Raw genomic sequence first — 16,872 nt, 5'->3', positions numbered from 1 at the left:
GTAAAAGGCAGCAGACACACCCAAGCCTCACCCACGCTGTGTCAAGCGACTGTGGCTATCACGTGGAAGGTGATGGCAGCGCCATGAAATGACCATGAGAACAGCCTCTGTGGTTCAGTCTGATGTCTGATGTCTTACAAAAGATAAGAGTTTCTTTTTTTTCCTTTCTTTATTTGGTGTTTAACGTCGTTTTCAACCACGAAGGTTATATCGCGACGGGGAAAGGGGGGAGATGGGATAGAGCCACTTGTCTATTGCTTCTTGTTCACAAAAGCACTAATCAAAAATTTGCTCCAGGGGCTTGCAACGTAGTACAATGTATTACCCTACTGGGAGAATGCAAGTTTCCAGTACAAAGGACTTAACATTTCTTACATACTGCTTGACTAAAAATCTTTACAAAAATTGACTATATTCTATACAAGAAACACTTAACAAGCGTAAAAAGATAAACAGAATCCGTTAGTCGCCTCTTACGACATGCTGGGGAGCATCGGGTAAATTCTTCCCCCTAACCCGCGGGGGGTAAGATAAGAGTTCCAGGTGTGTTTTTTAATGAAAATATTATCTTGGTATACATGTCATAGCATCAAGTTTGTACTGTCTATCCTACTTTTAGTTAACTGCTAAAACTTACAAGAGCCTGGAAAAAGGTAGAAAAGGGAATACAGTTAAAGTGAATATGGTTGCAGTGACGTATCGGCTATAGTGAATGTTTTTGTGACCGCCAATCGCTTTTGCTTTTTCTAATGGTCTGCTTTTACGGTTTTAAAACTAATCTCAAGATTAAAGAAGAAGCACATTTCATTGCATTCAGCTCCGATTAACTTGCCAGCTAGTGTAGGAGGAAAAAACCCTTGATGGTAAGTAAAGTTTACACTCATCAAGACACACTCCTTTTAAAGTGTAATTTGTCAGGATTCAATGACATTGTATTTCTGTTTGTATGTTTGATTTTGAAGTAGCTCACCTTGTCCAAAGAAGAAGCGTGTTTCACACACACACGCACATACTACACACACACCCGCGCTCGCACGCACGCTCACACGCACGCGCGCACGCACGCACACACACACACACACACACACACACACACACACACACACGTACGCACGCATGTTTGCACACTTGCACGCACATTCATTAACTTGCTCATGCTCATGATATGGGTTGTTGGTTATTGCTGTCATTAAACCAGGCTGAATTGTTTTAAAATAAAAAAAATATCCGTAATTTGTCACTGCGTGGAAGCTTATCACAGTTGTGATGGACGTTCTTGCTACTTGTTTTAGCTTTGGTTTCCTTCTCTGTTCCATGCATAAGTCGACACTGCAAAAATTGGTTTGGTAAACGTATGTTAAACAGACAAATAGAGCAACTCGAACAAGTTTCCTGTTCCGATCTCATTCAGTTTATTACAGTGTTTCTGACTGTGCACAAGCGCAATTAAGACATGTGAATACAGAGCAACATCATTATGTATGCATATATATTTACAAATTCATTCATATATGTGACAGAATATACATATATTAAAAACAAAAAGCCGTGCGTATATATGATCAGCATGTGACAATAACTTTCCTCAGTGACATCTCGTGAACGTGTTGGTCCTAACTGTGAACAATCTTAACCGAAATGTAGCCTACAAATGGTATGAAAAGCTTCAAGATGGTCTTAAATGTTAACAATCACATGTATATTGTTCATGCTATAATGGCAGTCTTGTTGAACCAGTGTAAATGGCATGGTGCATTTCACCGTGATTATAGACTAAAAGTTAAGGCTTCACTAGTTGTGACTGAAAGCAATGTTCTTTAAAGAATAAATTTTGCCCTGAGATAAGAAAGTTAGCTCACAAACACAAACATACGAGCGTCCTACATTTACCGTACAGTTCAAGTGAGTATACTTTAACCTCACGTACAGTAAACCCAGGTATATATATATAAGGCACTCATGTGTTTAGATTGTGTACTTCATGCTCATATCAATTTCTTTCTCTTATGTATCCCTGTTCTCTTACATCTTATTTGATGCCAGTTCCTTATGTTCCAAAAATAGCTTCATCTTTTGTTTGCCAGTTTTCGTACTTTATGCTCATATGCTGTTCTTTCTCTTCAATGTGAAATTCCAGTTCTCTCAATCCAACTTCAAGTTCTATATTTTCAAAAATGAGATGCATTCTGTGTGTGCTGGTTCGTGAACTTCATGATAATTCCATTAACTATCTTCATTGCATGGATTCTTGTTCCCTTCAATCGTATTCAAGCCCGGTCCTTCTTTTTTTCCGACAAAAGACAATTCAGTGTGACACATGCGCAGCAAGTGACGGCAGTGACGTATTACAGGGAAGGGCAGCAACTCTTCAAAGGTTACCTTGGCAAAAGGTGGAGGGTTGCGGCCCCAGGGAGCCTCGTAGCGCACCCTGCACGTCGGGCCACGCGATCACGTTGCCATGGTACTCGGCGCAGGAAGTGCGCATGCTCTCGATGGTGTTGAGCGAGAGTTCCTCGTCCCACATGTTGAACTGCGTGATGCTACCCACGAAGGCTTCGTTGGTGCTGAACCCCCCGCCCACAGAGTCCTGCTCTTGTCCGATCACCAGCGTGCCTTTGCCTGCAAGAAATAAATAGAACATGAATAAATGGTGGGATGACGCAGTGGTCCCCCTTGTCACATGAGATCAACAGGGCTTGTTTGCCTTGCTTCCGCTATCAAGAGCTTAGGTTTGCACCCGTTTGAACCAATGTCTTTGACCGGTCTACATGCATGACCTCTGGATCTCTCTCTCACACACACACACACACACACACACACACACACACACACACACACACACATATGCCTGTATGCCCTCGTTTACCCAGACATATATGAATGTTCCGCTGTACCACATGACAACGCCAACTAAATGTACAGACTAATCCCAGCGAAGCTGGATGTAGGGGAAGGGCTCCTAATATGGACCACTTTTTGTTTCATGCTGATAACTAGCTTGTTTTCTTGCGAAGAAGTTTCATTTTGTGTTTGGTAGTCCTTCTCTCTTAGGTTAACCGTTAGGCCAAATTAGAATGAAATAGCTTTGATAGATATTCAGCTAAAATTAAATACAGAAAAAATCACAAATGGTCCATATTAGGAGCCTGGGCGACTAATATGGACCAGAGAAGCGGCCTTCGCGAATCACTGTAAAAAGCCCCCTATACTTCAAAATAACATGATACAACTTAGTGTACAAGTCAGACTAATCAAAATATGCTTTAGATTTATCTGTTTCGGGTTGATGAGAGCATTATTTGAAGCACACCAGGAAACTAAAGAAGCTTATCAAAAACAGAGTGAAAATAAGTGAAATTATCAACTTCCACGAAAAGAAAACATTTTGTTATATATTTTTTTAAATCTCGAGGGCTAGTTATAGGTTATTTCCAGCAAATTAGGGGTGTGCAAATCCACTAACCCGTGACCCGGGGGGAGTTAAAAATTGGCCGGGTTAGCTGAGGTCTTTGAGTAGCATTCCCGTGGGTTAGCTAAAAATTTCACAAACAAAACTCAAGATAGAGCTTCAAATGCCAACTCCTTACTAAAATGAATGGCCAAAATACATTTCCCCTTGTTTTTCATAATGAAAACAAAGCCCAAACCGAAGCCCAAACAGTAAGTACTGTTTCTAAGGCGCTTTTTCTGAAGTATTGATCGTGTTCGAAAATGTCGTCTGCTTCAACGATGTGAGTTACATCCCTTAGTTTAGTTTTACATTTTGACCAATGAGAAAGCGCTCCCTAATTTGTTTCGGGCCACTGAAAAACAACCATGGCGTTGTTTATAATCCAATGTTTCTGTGTGTGAAACTTCAAAGAAAAAATAAGAAAAGTTGGAGTGGGTTACCTATTTTTTTCCCGGGTGAGCTGGAAATGAGATTCTACTAACCCGTGGGTGAGTTGTTTATTTTTAAATTTGCACACCCCTGAGCAAGCTTGTTAATAAATTAATGAAAATAGCCTTTAGCTTTTATTTTCTTCGATTTGTTGAAGGTGGTCCATATTAGGGGACTCGCACATACTTTGAGATTTTGCTATTATTGAGTCACTTGAGAAAATGTGACTCTATGTAAACGGTCAGTGTTAGTCTGTCCGGCCGGCCGTCCGGCCGGCCGGCCGTCCGGCCGGCCGTCCGTAGACACCACCTTAACGTTGGACTTTTCTCGGAAACTATCAAAGCGATCGGGCTCATATTTTGTTTAGTCGTGACCTCCAATGACCTCTACACTTTAACGATGGTTTCGTTGACCTTTGACCTTTTTCAAGGTCACAGGTCAGCGTCAAAGGAAAAATTAGACATTTTATATCTTTGACAAAGTTCATCGGATGTGATTGAAACTTTGTAGGATTATTCTTTACATCAAAGTATTTACATCTGTAGCCTTTTACGAACGTTATCAGAAAAACAAGGGAGATAACTAGCCTTTTCTGTTCGGCAACACACAACTTAACGTTGGGCTTTTCTCGGAAACTATAAAAGTGACCGGGCTCAAATTTTATGTGAACGTGACTCATTGTGTTGTGAATAGCAATTTCTTCCTGTCCATCTGATGCCTCATATAATATTCAGAACTGCGAAAGTGACTCGATCGAGCGTTTGCTCTTCTTGTTTTTTGTTTGCAGTAGAAACTCGGGGTCAACACTGCTAAAATGTAACAAATACAGTCTTAGCTGTCATATATAGCAATTTTTGTGTGATAAAAGCTTTGGCTGTGGACAGAAACGAGTCCGTTTTAGGCGGCAAATTTAGAGTGAACGCTGCCAAAAGTGAAAAAAAGAGAAAAAGTCTAACGGTTTTGAGATTTGTGTTTCTGCAACTTTTTGACATGTGCAAGTTATCCAGAGAGGGTGAATACAGCGAATAAAACTTTTTTGAGCGCTCTAGCGCCATTAGTTTGTCAGAACAGGAGGTGGTCCATATTAGGAGCCGGTCCATATTAGGAGCCCTTCCCCTATTACACGAATGCTATTCACGACTTTCCGACCTTGACATTGTAGTGGGGTCAAATGGGCGTCGGCATCATTGTCCAATCAGAAATAATAAAATCTGTTCCACTGGCGTGTCCGGTCCGATCTAGATGTGACACTTTTCAGCACGTGTACCGGAACGAGTACGGGTAACGTCATCAAATCTAGTTTTTACGTCACGCGTATGCCAAGATCTGCAGTCTTGGTGGGAGCAAAACAAGGTATGATTTGGAACATTGGAGAAAAAAAGTGATTCACGGGTGACGCAATATCTACACGTACGCGTACAGTAAAGGTCCGATAATCTAGAAAACTGTTTGCGTGAAAGTAGAAAGAAATGCAATCCCATAGTCCGGACAAAATATCAATGAATTTGATTGAAAAATGAGGGCATGACAGTACCGCCACACACACACACACACATAAATAAAACACACACACACACACACACACACACACACACACACACACACACACACTCTACCATCGTCGTCTCGATTCTAAAAACATTAAGTCAAACTTGACTAAATGTAAAAGGGGTTAAATATGAGACTGACCCGGAACTGGTCTGGCCGTGGAGAGGTCAAATCCGCTGTCATTGAGCAGGCCGTCGATGTAGATCTTCCAGTTGCCACGGAAACTGGACCACGTGATCACCACGTGATGCCAGTAGCCGTCATTGGTAAACACGTCTGTGATCACAGACTCCTGGTTGACGTAAAATGCAAATCTGCAATGCAAAGGTCATGGTCATATGACATCAATGTAGGGGCAAATCATTAATGTTACAATGTCATTGGAGGACAATCTAGTAGGCTCCTAACTCACACAGACTGTCATTCAGCAACGCGAAGGTCAAGGTCAATAGGCGGCCGATGCAATAGGCTCCCGGTTGACGCAGAATGCAAATCTGCCATGAAAATGTCATGGTCAAGGTCATGCAATGGTATGACGGGCATGAAAAGGACGGAGCCTTGTTTGAGAACATACCCTGCTACTGCGACGGCGGTAAAGCCTGATAGTAGTAAGAAGAGAAATGCTTATGTCCTCAAATTTGAGGATAGAAAAAAACTCACAAAATATTACCAGCTATTGTGTTTTCAGCGTAGCAATAGGGTCCGATATTTAGACGAGACAAGTATAATGCGACGAGTCGAAGACGAGTCGCATTATACTTGTTCGAGTCTAAATATCGGACCCTATTGCTACGCTGAAAACATAATAGCGATTATATAGCTGTTATGACCTTGATTTGTTGTTCCAAACTTACAAAATGACAGTTTTTGCGTCGATCTCAGGTTTTGATAGCAGACAAACTTCTTACGCGCATCATGTTCGCGCAGACATGCACACCGCTACACGCTTTCTGACTTTGGAAGAAAAACTGACTCCAAGTGCATTCGATTTCACAACACAGTTGTTGAAACAGCTTTTTAAGTTGTCAGTGTATGCTGTTGTCGATAGAAACATCGCCGCGTGGTACAGATGTGTAAACCGGAACCATGCGTCGGCCATTTTTCTCAATATGCTTTTGGATATTGAGTAAAATGGCCGACTTCGGCAGCAATATGCATTGATGATCTGGAGAGACCATCCAATCACAGCCCCCGAATTCCCCCACGTGTTCATCAGAATAGCTATATACCATTATCAAAATCAAACTGACTGTAGCTGATTAAGACGATGTTGTTGTTGATGTTGATGTTGTTGTTGTCATTGTTGTTTTTGTTCTCGTTGTTCTCGTTGTTGTTGTGTTGTTTGTTTGTTTTCATCTGTCTATTATAAAGCTTTCCCCATAATTAAAGAGTGGGGTGTTGTCGTGTTTCCACTCACCCATTGTAGTCTGTCAGAGTCAGCGCATTGTCTATGTTGGGCACGGCGTAGGAGAAGGCCGTGCCGTAGTTGTCCGTGTCGTCGGAGCGCATCCAGAAAGACACGGTTAGTGAGGTCAGCGGGTTGTCAATGGGCATCAACGCGTAGTTCACTGTGCTGGCCGTCGGGAAGTCCAGCTGGTACAGGGCGTCGATTTCTTGAGGACAGCAACAAATACAGTGAGTTTGACAGAGTTGAACTGGAAATCGCCACACATCATGTGAGCTTAGCGTTGGCCATTGCGGGAATATCCATACATTTTAAGAATGTGTTCATAGGCATTTTGCTTGTTATCGTTCTTTATGTCGTTTTTGTGTGTGAAACGATTGTATACAGCGAAAATTAATCAAATATCCATCAATTGCGGGAACAGGCACCCATTGCCAGCGTGTCCATTACGGCTAGAGTGGTCCCATTCAGTCCATCCAGAAAATAATGCACAGAAATATCCATAGTTACGGAACGTCACGCCACTGATCTATTTGTTGCTTGGAAAGCCTGGAGACAAGCAATTCGGTTTGCTAATGTACGCCCGCCCTAACCCTTACAATGATGACACATGTTTGCTTATCGGTGTTTTAACAAATTGATCAAATAATGACAAGCAAGTCTCTTAGCCCAGGAAGACACACTCACCAGACTCGCAGTGAGTTCCAGTGAAGCCCTCCGTACAGTGACACAAGTAGTTGTTGATGAGGTCCTCACACTTGGCCCCGTTCTGACACGGGCTGGAGGCACACTCCAGTATCTCCTGTTCACACTGCGTGCCTGTGTACCCCGCCTCGCACTCACACCTGTACAGAAATCACAGGTAGGATTGAGAAAGAGGAAGCAAGGGAGAGGTGGGGTGCGGGGAGATCGGATCGGAATAGAGCCAGCTAGTAGGACCTCAGACTGCTGGAGGAACATTCCTGTAAATCTTGTTCACACAGCGTGCCTGTGGGTTTTGTAAGTTGTAAAAACACGACAATGTTTAGTATCTTTTATAGCAATAATGAGAAACGAAGAGACACAATTCATTCCGATACATAAAATGTCTTAAACATTCTGTTGAGCAACAAACAAATGCATTCTTTTCTTAGCTAAACTGATATCAGAAAGGGCAACCATTTTACGGCGCACGCTACTCTAACCTTATCACTAACCTGAAAGAGCTCGGTTCGTCGACACAGGTGCCGCCATTTTGACATGGCGCCGACAGACACTCGTCTGTCTCGATCTCGCACGTCGTTCCCGAGAATCCTCCTGGGCATGCGCAGCGGTAGCCGCTGACGTCATCCTCGCACGTGCCTCCGTTCATACAGGGCTGATCCTCACAATCGTTGACATCATTCTCACACGTCACACCTATCCTGACCAGATATCATGATTTTTGAATGATTTTTTTTTCGAAAGGATGATATTAATGCTCATCTCAAACTACAATAGTTATGTTTCGAATAGGCTACAACAATAGACAGCATTCTCAATGACTGACTACCACTTGAATTTAAAAAGAAAGTTGTTGCAGCACAAACCTCAGCCATGCAGCCTACAATAACAATGACGTATATTCCACAGAAAAGCATACCATATTCACGACGACTTTCATCCAAGCAATTCCAAAAACGAAAATAGAAAGAATATGAAAAAGAAAATGAGCGACAATACAAAGAAAAAGTCTTGGGAAATAAAAGTCAGAAACGTGACTGACCCTGGAATCCGTTACGACAGTTGCAGGTGAAGGAGTTGGCCCCGTCAACACACGTCCCGCCGTTTTGACATGGTGATGACACACACTCGTCTACGTCACGCTCACACTTCTGACCTGTGGCGTGAAAATCATCACATTCACTGAGTACATTGAAATATTGGTCACTCAATATCAGTGTGCATATAAAATAAAATATATACTGGTCATACATTTGCGATGATACGACTAGTAGGAGCCTAAAACCAGGTAAAAAAGCTGGCGACATTCCTTTCAGAGAGGACCCTGATACACAACATCACAACCGCTCCTTACAGTCCTGAACATGCACCAGAGAAGGTAACGTAGAGTTTAGCTATAGGCTCATTTTCAAAAAGAAGAATAAACCAGATAGGTTGTATTTTCAAAACTACGTTGAAGCAGTCCAAGTCGTCCAAGTGGACAGGCTTACGACCAAATCAAAGGCAGGACAACAACGAAAGTCTCATCCACACTTCACATTTCACAAAAGGTTTGGTTGGAGACTAAAAACTTGTAACTTTCCAACATTTAGTCGTGAAACGTGATTTATATCCTTTCAGAGAGTAAATTGACAGAACTACTCTCGACAAAAAAAGCAAAAAACAACAAAGTACCGAAAGCAAAGGAAAAATGCTGGCTATTCAAATAAATCAGACTAATGAATATCAAAAAAGATTTAAAAAAATTATAAATATCAATTCAAACAAAAACGGTCAAAAAAGAATGTAAACTCATACCTTGAAAACCAGGTGGGCAGTCACAGAGATAGGCAGCAGGCAGCGAGGTGCACGATCCCCCGTTCAGACACGGCTGGGCCTGACACTGGTCAACCTCCGTCTGGCAGAACACACCTAGTGGAGAGAACATTAACTATTCTTAGGCCTCATTCATTCGGACGTTTTTAATCTAAAAACGGTGAGATGTCGTTTCAGAGCCTACTTACTGAGGTCTTTATGAATCCGAGAGCCTGAACCTGATATTACCCTTTTTTGGCCAAGCAAGTTGACCACGTAAATGCTAACGTGGAGCAAGCACGAAGCCTTAGTTTCGATACTGGCAGAGAAAGTGGGAAAGAAATTGGTCAGTCTAAGTTTCTGTGGTCTTAAAATGTTAGTTCCAGATTGAATTCCATGTTGTTCCCCAAACAGTGAGACCTGCAAAACCTTTCCGAGAGGAAATTATCTCATAATTTTCGCAGCGCTAACTCAACTCATACTTTTTTTGTTATATATGGCTGTGCTGTCCTAACTCACCTTCGAAGCCTCTGCGACAATTGCAGTCAAAGAGGCCGTTTTCCTTAGGGATACAAATACCGCCATTCTGGCAAGGATTGGTGAAACACTCGTTGGCGTCCAACACCTGCTGCTCCTGGTTTTGGTAGGACCCTGCGTCATCACTCTGCAGTTCTTGGAATCCTGACACATATTTCAACACAATACAGCGTTTAATTGACTCAGTATGTTAATGCCAAATACAAGGCGTGTGCTTTTTCACGGCCATCAATCAGTGAAACTACAGACTTTTGTCGAAGTACTTCGTAAGCGGGAACTTTACGGCATTGAATGCAAACACAAAAGTATGCATACATAACGACAACAAATACAAACAAGAAGAGCAAACGCTCGATCGAGTCACTTTCGCAGTTCTGAATATTATATGAGGCATCAGATGGACTGGAAGAAATTGCTATTCACAACACAATGAGTCACGTTCACATAAAATTTGAGCCCGGTCACTTTTATAGTTTCCGAGAAAAGCCCAACGTTAAGTTGTGTGTTGCCGAACAGAAAAGGCTAGTTATCTCCCTTGTTTTTCTGATAACGTTCGTAAAAGGCTACAGATGTAAATACTTTGATGTAAAGAATAATCCTACAAAGTTTCAATCACATCCGATGAACTTTGTCAAAGATATAAAATGTCTAATTTTTCCTTTGACGCTGACCTGTGACCTTGAAAAAGGTCAAAGGTCAACGAAACCATCGTTAAAGTGTAGAGGTCATTGGAGGTCACGACTAAACAAAATATGAGCCCGATCGCTTTGATAGTTTCCGAGAAAAGTCCAACGTTAAGGTGGTGTCTACGGACGGCCGGCCGGACGGCCGGCCGGACAGACTAACACTGACCGATTACATAGAGTCACTTTTTCTCAAGTGACTCAATAAAGCATGGATGAACTATGGGGTACCTACCCAGACATTGCATGATTGAGGTGGACGCTCGCTGGTCAGTGTCGACGTCATTGGGACACTTGATGCACGCCTTCTGACCCTCGTCAGGCTGGTACGTCCCATGAGGACACGGGTAGCAGGGGGCCAGACCTGTCCGTGACACCTGGCCAGGTGTGCACCGCTCTGCAACACAACATCACGGCACACTGGGTTTAAACCAAATGTTATTCAAAATACATGACATGAAAGAATTGACAGTATGCAACGAGGCCACCAACTCAAGCAAAAGCTTATTTTACGTGACGAAGACAATACTGACAACATCACACAAATCTCTTAGATGGTGGACATGACAATAATAAACCAGAAGAACAAATTGTGGGGGTGGGGGGGGGTCTAAAGCAAAACAAACTAGTGTCAAAGGGATCTACAGAGAAAAAGGTGGAAGAACATACAAGAACCAAAAGGAAAGAACGAAAGCGCGAGGGCACATTTTGATTTCCATTTCCATTATTTGCTCGTCCCATTGCAAGAAAATCTGGGTCACTTCCTACCCCCAGTGGAAAGCTAGCGGCAACAGAGTGGCGCTACTCAGCGTGTGTGTGTTTTTAGGTGTTATAAGCTTCCTGACCTCTGGCGGAAAGACCGAGATCTTTTACGTGCCACAGTTAGGACAAAGGGTGGGACAGGGATACCGTCACTTTACGTTCCATTAACAACCATACATTTAAGATTTTGATGAAACAAGCTGTAACGACTATAACTGCAGACTATTTTGTTCACTCACCTATAATGGTCTGCTCAGTTTTACTTGAAAAACAAAAATAGTAAGGTCATTTCCATGGCAGTAGTAATATTATAGCATACGTACTACTTTAAGGAAAAGGTTCATGTTGTATCGAAAAAATATCTGACGCTCAGTTCTGAAGAACAGGTTTGTGTAATATCATTTATTATCCCACGCTCACCTCTACAGTGTGCTTCCCCTCTGGCACCTCTCCTCAGAGTAGTAGACCCGTCTGGACACGGCAGACACGTGACCTGTGCGTACTTTGACTGATAGGACCCCTCAGGGCAAGTCTCACATCGCTCTAATCCTGTGGGTGAAACGCTGCCAGGCAGACACTGGGCTGCACAAAAGAATCATTAATATCAAATGAGACATGAGAGCACTAATGCGGTTAAGATCTAAGAAACAAAGGGAAGTAAGCGTTTATATTTATATAGATGACATGACTGCGCAACACAAGTAAAAGAGAATTATGCGAAACCAAGCTCTTGTTATCTGAGTGGATAACAAACCTTGAAATGAACAAGCTTGGCTGCACCGAGACGTTTTGGTCCTTGGTTGATACTTTATGTCGAGAACATATATATTTATTTTGTATAGTCTGCACGGCGAGTCAAGCAGACTCCACATTTTACCTTGAATGGTGGTATTATTCTTTTCTTATTTTTAAACCATTTATGTTTAAAGGGCAAAATCCTCAAATGATACTGTCTTATTAAGCCTAATAAGTATAAGTTATATCTCCGTTTATCAGTCCATGGTATCGCGTGGTATCTCGTCTGGACATGGTGAAATAGTATGATGACGTCACTCGAGACCTCATTTTCTTCTCCAACTTTTGTACTCGTGAACGAAAATGACCCCAAAACGACCAGCGCGCTGCGCAACCAATTTCACATCCCAAACATAACACCTCAGACCTCCGTGGAAACATAAAACATTTAGAATTCGCCCGTCGTGCTCATTCCGTCTTTGGGGAATGGAAACCCAAACTCATACCTCTGCAATCGTTCTCGCTCCTGGCGTGGTCAACGTTGGTGCTGGTTTTCTCTGGACACACCATGCAGGTCAGCAGTCCCTCTGTGGGCTGGTAGGTTCCCTTGGGGCAGCTCTCACACACGTGGCTGACCACGTTGTAAAACATCCCCACCGGACACAGTACTGCAAAGAAAAGAGTGGAAGAAGGGTGCACCGGTAGAGATTAAAGAATTATTCAAACTTTTTTTTCAGGAATCAGTCGCGTTTTGTTTGTTGTTGGTATGCCAGCACACTGAAGAAAACAATGTTACTGCAGTAAAGAAAAATTCAAGTGTATGGGAGCATGCACAAGTACATACAGATGAACAGGCAAACAGCACAACATATACAACCAACGTAGACTGACAAACACAAGTACAAAGACACCCACACAAAGGCACAAAGGTGTACACATACTGGTTCTCTCTCTCACTCTCTCTCTCTTTATCTGCTCTGTCTGAATGAATAAAACAAAATCTAGAGAAACCGCCATGCAATTCTGGTTGAACTTAACCAGTCATATCGGAACCAACAGTAAAAGAAATAACAACCAGCGAAACCGTAACATCGCCAGACCCCCGCATCGGCACAATAGATGATGTTCAGGACATAACTCTGTCGTGTTTGTATGGGTTGTGAAAGAGTGCATACCCTTGCTTTATCTCGGACAAATAAATTCACACATGCTCCTTTCCACGTGTTTCAGACACACACCTCGCTAGTGATTGGCCAAGGGTGTTCACTCTTTCACAACCAATACAACCCCGACAGAGTTATTTCCGAAAATTGTATATTGTCAGTGAATGTCTACTGACCACATGTGTTGTTGATGAGAATGGCGCCCTCCGGACAAGCGTTCCTCTGCCGTCTGGCGTCAAAGTCCATGTCCGAGAACCGCAGCCAGCGGCCGCCCAGGTAGAGATCAAAGTGCCCTCCCTTGGCCTCAGCCTGGAAAGCATTCAGCAGCCGCTTCATAGATTTGGACAGCTCCTTCTGTCTCTTCGCTGCCTCTTGTGACGTGCCTGTGTTGTTAACTGTGCCTGGATAAGAGTTAATGACGACGCTACAGGATGAAAGTCGCTTGTTCATTTCAATGCTTGTTATGAACAACATTAAGGCATATTAAAGTATTGATCATACGTGCATTTATTGTATTTAACTCTCAGGTGCCAGGAGAATGGTCCGGAATAACTCTCACTTACTCTGTTACACATGTCGAATACATTTAGAGCGCTTACTTCCCTTTGTTTAGCAGGCGTTTGAGAAGTTTTGATATTGAGACTACATTCAATTATCAATATGACCTACCTGGTTTGAAATTGACTGAATTGAGATGGTTGGTTATGTGTCTTTCATGTGTAACCGAGTGCCGAAACACTACGATCACCTCGGGAGGCGAAGTGCAATCAAACAGGATTGAAAATGTTAGGGCTAATTTCTTAGCCCTATAAAAACTGTTATGCAAACCCGAAGGTTTCCATGAACATACAGACAATCGGAAACCACCAGACCCCATCACAAACAGAATTCCACAACCCACTGGTGTTGACTTAAAGGCCAACAACTCGGGTGCAGAGTCTGCTGTGAAAGGAGCGGTAGCCTCCCCTGTCACACATGCCATATTTGCACTTCTGAAGAATTATTGTATTTGCTCTTGTGAATGCATAAATATCACAGTGTGTGCTGTGTCTCGGAAAAATAGTCTTGTATCACAAAATTAAGGCATCGATAGTACGTGCATTTATTATATTTAATCGTGTCCATGTTGAAATGAGCGGAACCTCAATTTCCGAAAAGGATCCGCACAAAAGTAATTGGTTGGTTAGTTTGTGTGTCGTTCGCTCAGTCAGTCCCTGGGCTTGCTGGGTGGCCTTGGTGGTAGCCGTAACGTCTGTTACTGTTGCTGTAAGTTGTCATGATGCACTTACCCTCCAAGGTGAAGTCAAACTTGATGGAGGCGCGCTGTTGTCGCCCTCTGCCAGGTGCTCGTGCTGCTCGCTTTCGTCTGTGGGTGGCCACCACGTTGATCGTGTTGAAGTCTGCAAACAGCAGTGTGCATTTCTTTTTGAGCAGTGCAGGTCAAAGATACAATACCTCCCTTGCTCTGTTAATTATAATATATTACCTCCTTGGCTGTTTTAATCATCATGTCAAAGATATAAAATCTTCCTTGTTGTGTTAGGTATTCTGTCAACCAGTACAGATCAATATGTGCTTGTACACGCACTAATGGCATCCTTCAACATTAATCTGCCTTCTTCGCACAGTTGCCTTTTGTGCTGAACACATTTTGCTCGACATTCAAGCGTGCATACTATTTTGATGTTGCTGTATTTGTCCATTTATGGGTGCAAGCATCCGTCTGTCTCTAAACCCGTTTTACCCCGAACATGACCCCGCAGTGACCATGAAATTGGACGAGGGTAGCCTACACCAAACTTGTATCCTCTTTGAAGATTATCAAAACCTACCAGTGTGGGAAATTTGAAGGCTCTAGCTTGAAAAACATCCGCGTAAACCTCAGCGTTACAGATTTCGTCCGGCCTTACAGTGCTCTTGTGTGAACCCATTCGCCTTCTAATCTCTCTTTGTCAGCATCCGTAAGAAAGGAACGTACCGTCATGCTCATCGCAGGTTGTCTGCAGTTCCTCCAGGTCACAGATCACGTTGTCCTCACACAGGTTGCTTAACTGGAAAACACCATAAAACAAGAGATTAATACAATTAAAAGTATTGGAGGCACGCAGGTGTGCTGAGCATTTTGAAACAGTTCAGCCCATCCCATAAAATAATAAGCTGATCCTTTCGACGGTTACTGGGACCTAGGGTGCGTTGGAAGTTGATTAATGCATACCAATCTGCACAACTGACATCTGTCGCAGACGATGAACTGAGGATGAGCAAAGGAAATCAGAAAACAAACAAACAAAGAAACCATCATTGAAATTCATAAAATTATCAGAGGTAGTCTCAGCTAACAGGTCATTCTTTGACAAGTAACGTCTGACCTTGTTGTTGACCTTGGCCTCAATGTTCTGCTCCACACGGTTGATGAACTTGTGCTCTGCGCATGACAGGTCACCGGTGAGCGTGATGGAGGCTGGCTGCAGGACCTCGTTAGAGATCTGCTGGGCTGCACACAACATGTAACAAATTCAATCAGTCATCTAAAGCGCTCAGAAACTGCAAATGAAAGAAAGTTTTGCATGTGAGTTGTATATGTTTTCAAATTTGAAGTGTCAACGGAACGATCGAGAAAGCAATCGCCTTCGCACATGTTCCATTAGAGAAAAGATGTAGCCCCTAGCTGCTATTGTTTCTAGAAAGACTGAAAGCAGCCACGTTCACTAACTATTGTGAATAACAATTTTGAGATTTTGTCCGTACGTGAAGGCCTTCGACCCTTAATTGATACGGAAGACTTCGCGCAGTCTTTTGACCGAAAATTCAGTGCCACAGCTTCGTGCAGCGAGCTTCCACAAATCAACTTTGTATCAGGCTTGAGGCCTTTCCAGAACTCACCAGCGCAGTCCGGAAAAGGCAATCTGTCAGCGGGTGTCCAGACGTTGTCATAGGCACAGAAGTACTCAGGGGGAGGGTCCACCACAAAGGCGTAGCCTGTGTCACAGGTCAACACGCAGTGCACGCCCTCCTCGCTCTCGTGGCACGTGCGGTCCCCGTGTACTGGTGGCTCCGGATAATGACACGGGTGACCTGCATGACAAATCATTAAGTAATGTATACGGAACTAGTGGCTATAAAGTATAGAGAGGAAGAAGTTTAATGATAAAAATGAATCCCATGGTAGATTTGGTAAATGAGGGAAAACAACTGGTCCACATCTGCTTTATGTCGTCTGCTTCTCATTGGAAGCCAAAGTGTTATTCAATACGAGCACTGTGAACTATGCGGACGAAAGTGGGCACCGCGTTTTGCAATTTCGAAGACACGATGTACAGTAGAAACGCTTTATTTTGGTCTGAAGCACTTGTGCGAGTGTTTTTTGAGAGGAGTACAATACGCGCGTTTGGCCGAGGCCAGCCCAAAAAACATGATCGTTCATGCATGGTTTTATTCTGTAAATGCAAACTGTTCTGTTTGTTTATGGAGGACTGCTGTCTTGAATTTGTCTTGTGGTACACTTGCTGCTGCGTGAGTAAAAACTGGATAGCGCCCAATGATTTCTATCAGACGACCAACTTGAGTTGGACAGGAAGTGCGAGTGCGCCAACCGGACCGTAGGTCGTTTTTGTGATAACAAGCTCTCATATTGAATTTTAAATGAAGTACACTCAACCTGTT

At 43.0% G+C, this 16,872-nt stretch overlaps 1 protein-coding gene across 2 annotated transcripts in view; it reads right to left on the bottom strand.

Moving 5' to 3' along the window:
• The window catches only part of LOC138966565 (sushi, von Willebrand factor type A, EGF and pentraxin domain-containing protein 1-like), a 52,432-nt gene that overhangs the window by 20,266 nt on the left and 15,294 nt on the right, over positions 1–16,872 (bottom strand). For both annotated transcript variants that reach the window (XM_070338844.1, XM_070338843.1), the window contains 16 exons: positions 16,093–16,284; positions 15,579–15,703; positions 15,188–15,260; positions 14,499–14,609; positions 13,386–13,610; positions 12,553–12,714; positions 11,732–11,893; positions 10,785–10,946; positions 9,849–10,010; positions 9,333–9,446; positions 8,578–8,691; positions 8,030–8,231; positions 7,521–7,678; positions 6,846–7,041; positions 5,570–5,742; positions 2,380–2,619 (listed from right to left, as the gene is read on the bottom strand). In XM_070338844.1, the coding sequence (XP_070194945.1) occupies positions 2,380–2,619; positions 5,570–5,742; positions 6,846–7,041; positions 7,521–7,678; positions 8,030–8,231; positions 8,578–8,691; positions 9,333–9,446; positions 9,849–10,010; positions 10,785–10,946; positions 11,732–11,893; positions 12,553–12,714; positions 13,386–13,610; positions 14,499–14,609; positions 15,188–15,260; positions 15,579–15,703; positions 16,093–16,284 (2,571 nt within the window). The remainder of the gene's footprint in view (positions 1–2,379; positions 2,620–5,569; positions 5,743–6,845; positions 7,042–7,520; positions 7,679–8,029; positions 8,232–8,577; positions 8,692–9,332; positions 9,447–9,848; positions 10,011–10,784; positions 10,947–11,731; positions 11,894–12,552; positions 12,715–13,385; positions 13,611–14,498; positions 14,610–15,187; positions 15,261–15,578; positions 15,704–16,092; positions 16,285–16,872) is intronic.

This window comes from Littorina saxatilis, linkage group LG5 (genome assembly GCF_037325665.1).
Source record: "Littorina saxatilis isolate snail1 linkage group LG5, US_GU_Lsax_2.0, whole genome shotgun sequence".
Lineage (NCBI taxonomy): Eukaryota > Metazoa > Mollusca > Gastropoda > Littorinimorpha > Littorinidae > Littorina > Littorina saxatilis.
Note: the sequence above shows the minus strand (reverse complement) of the source record. Positions and strands in the feature narration are given on the sequence as shown.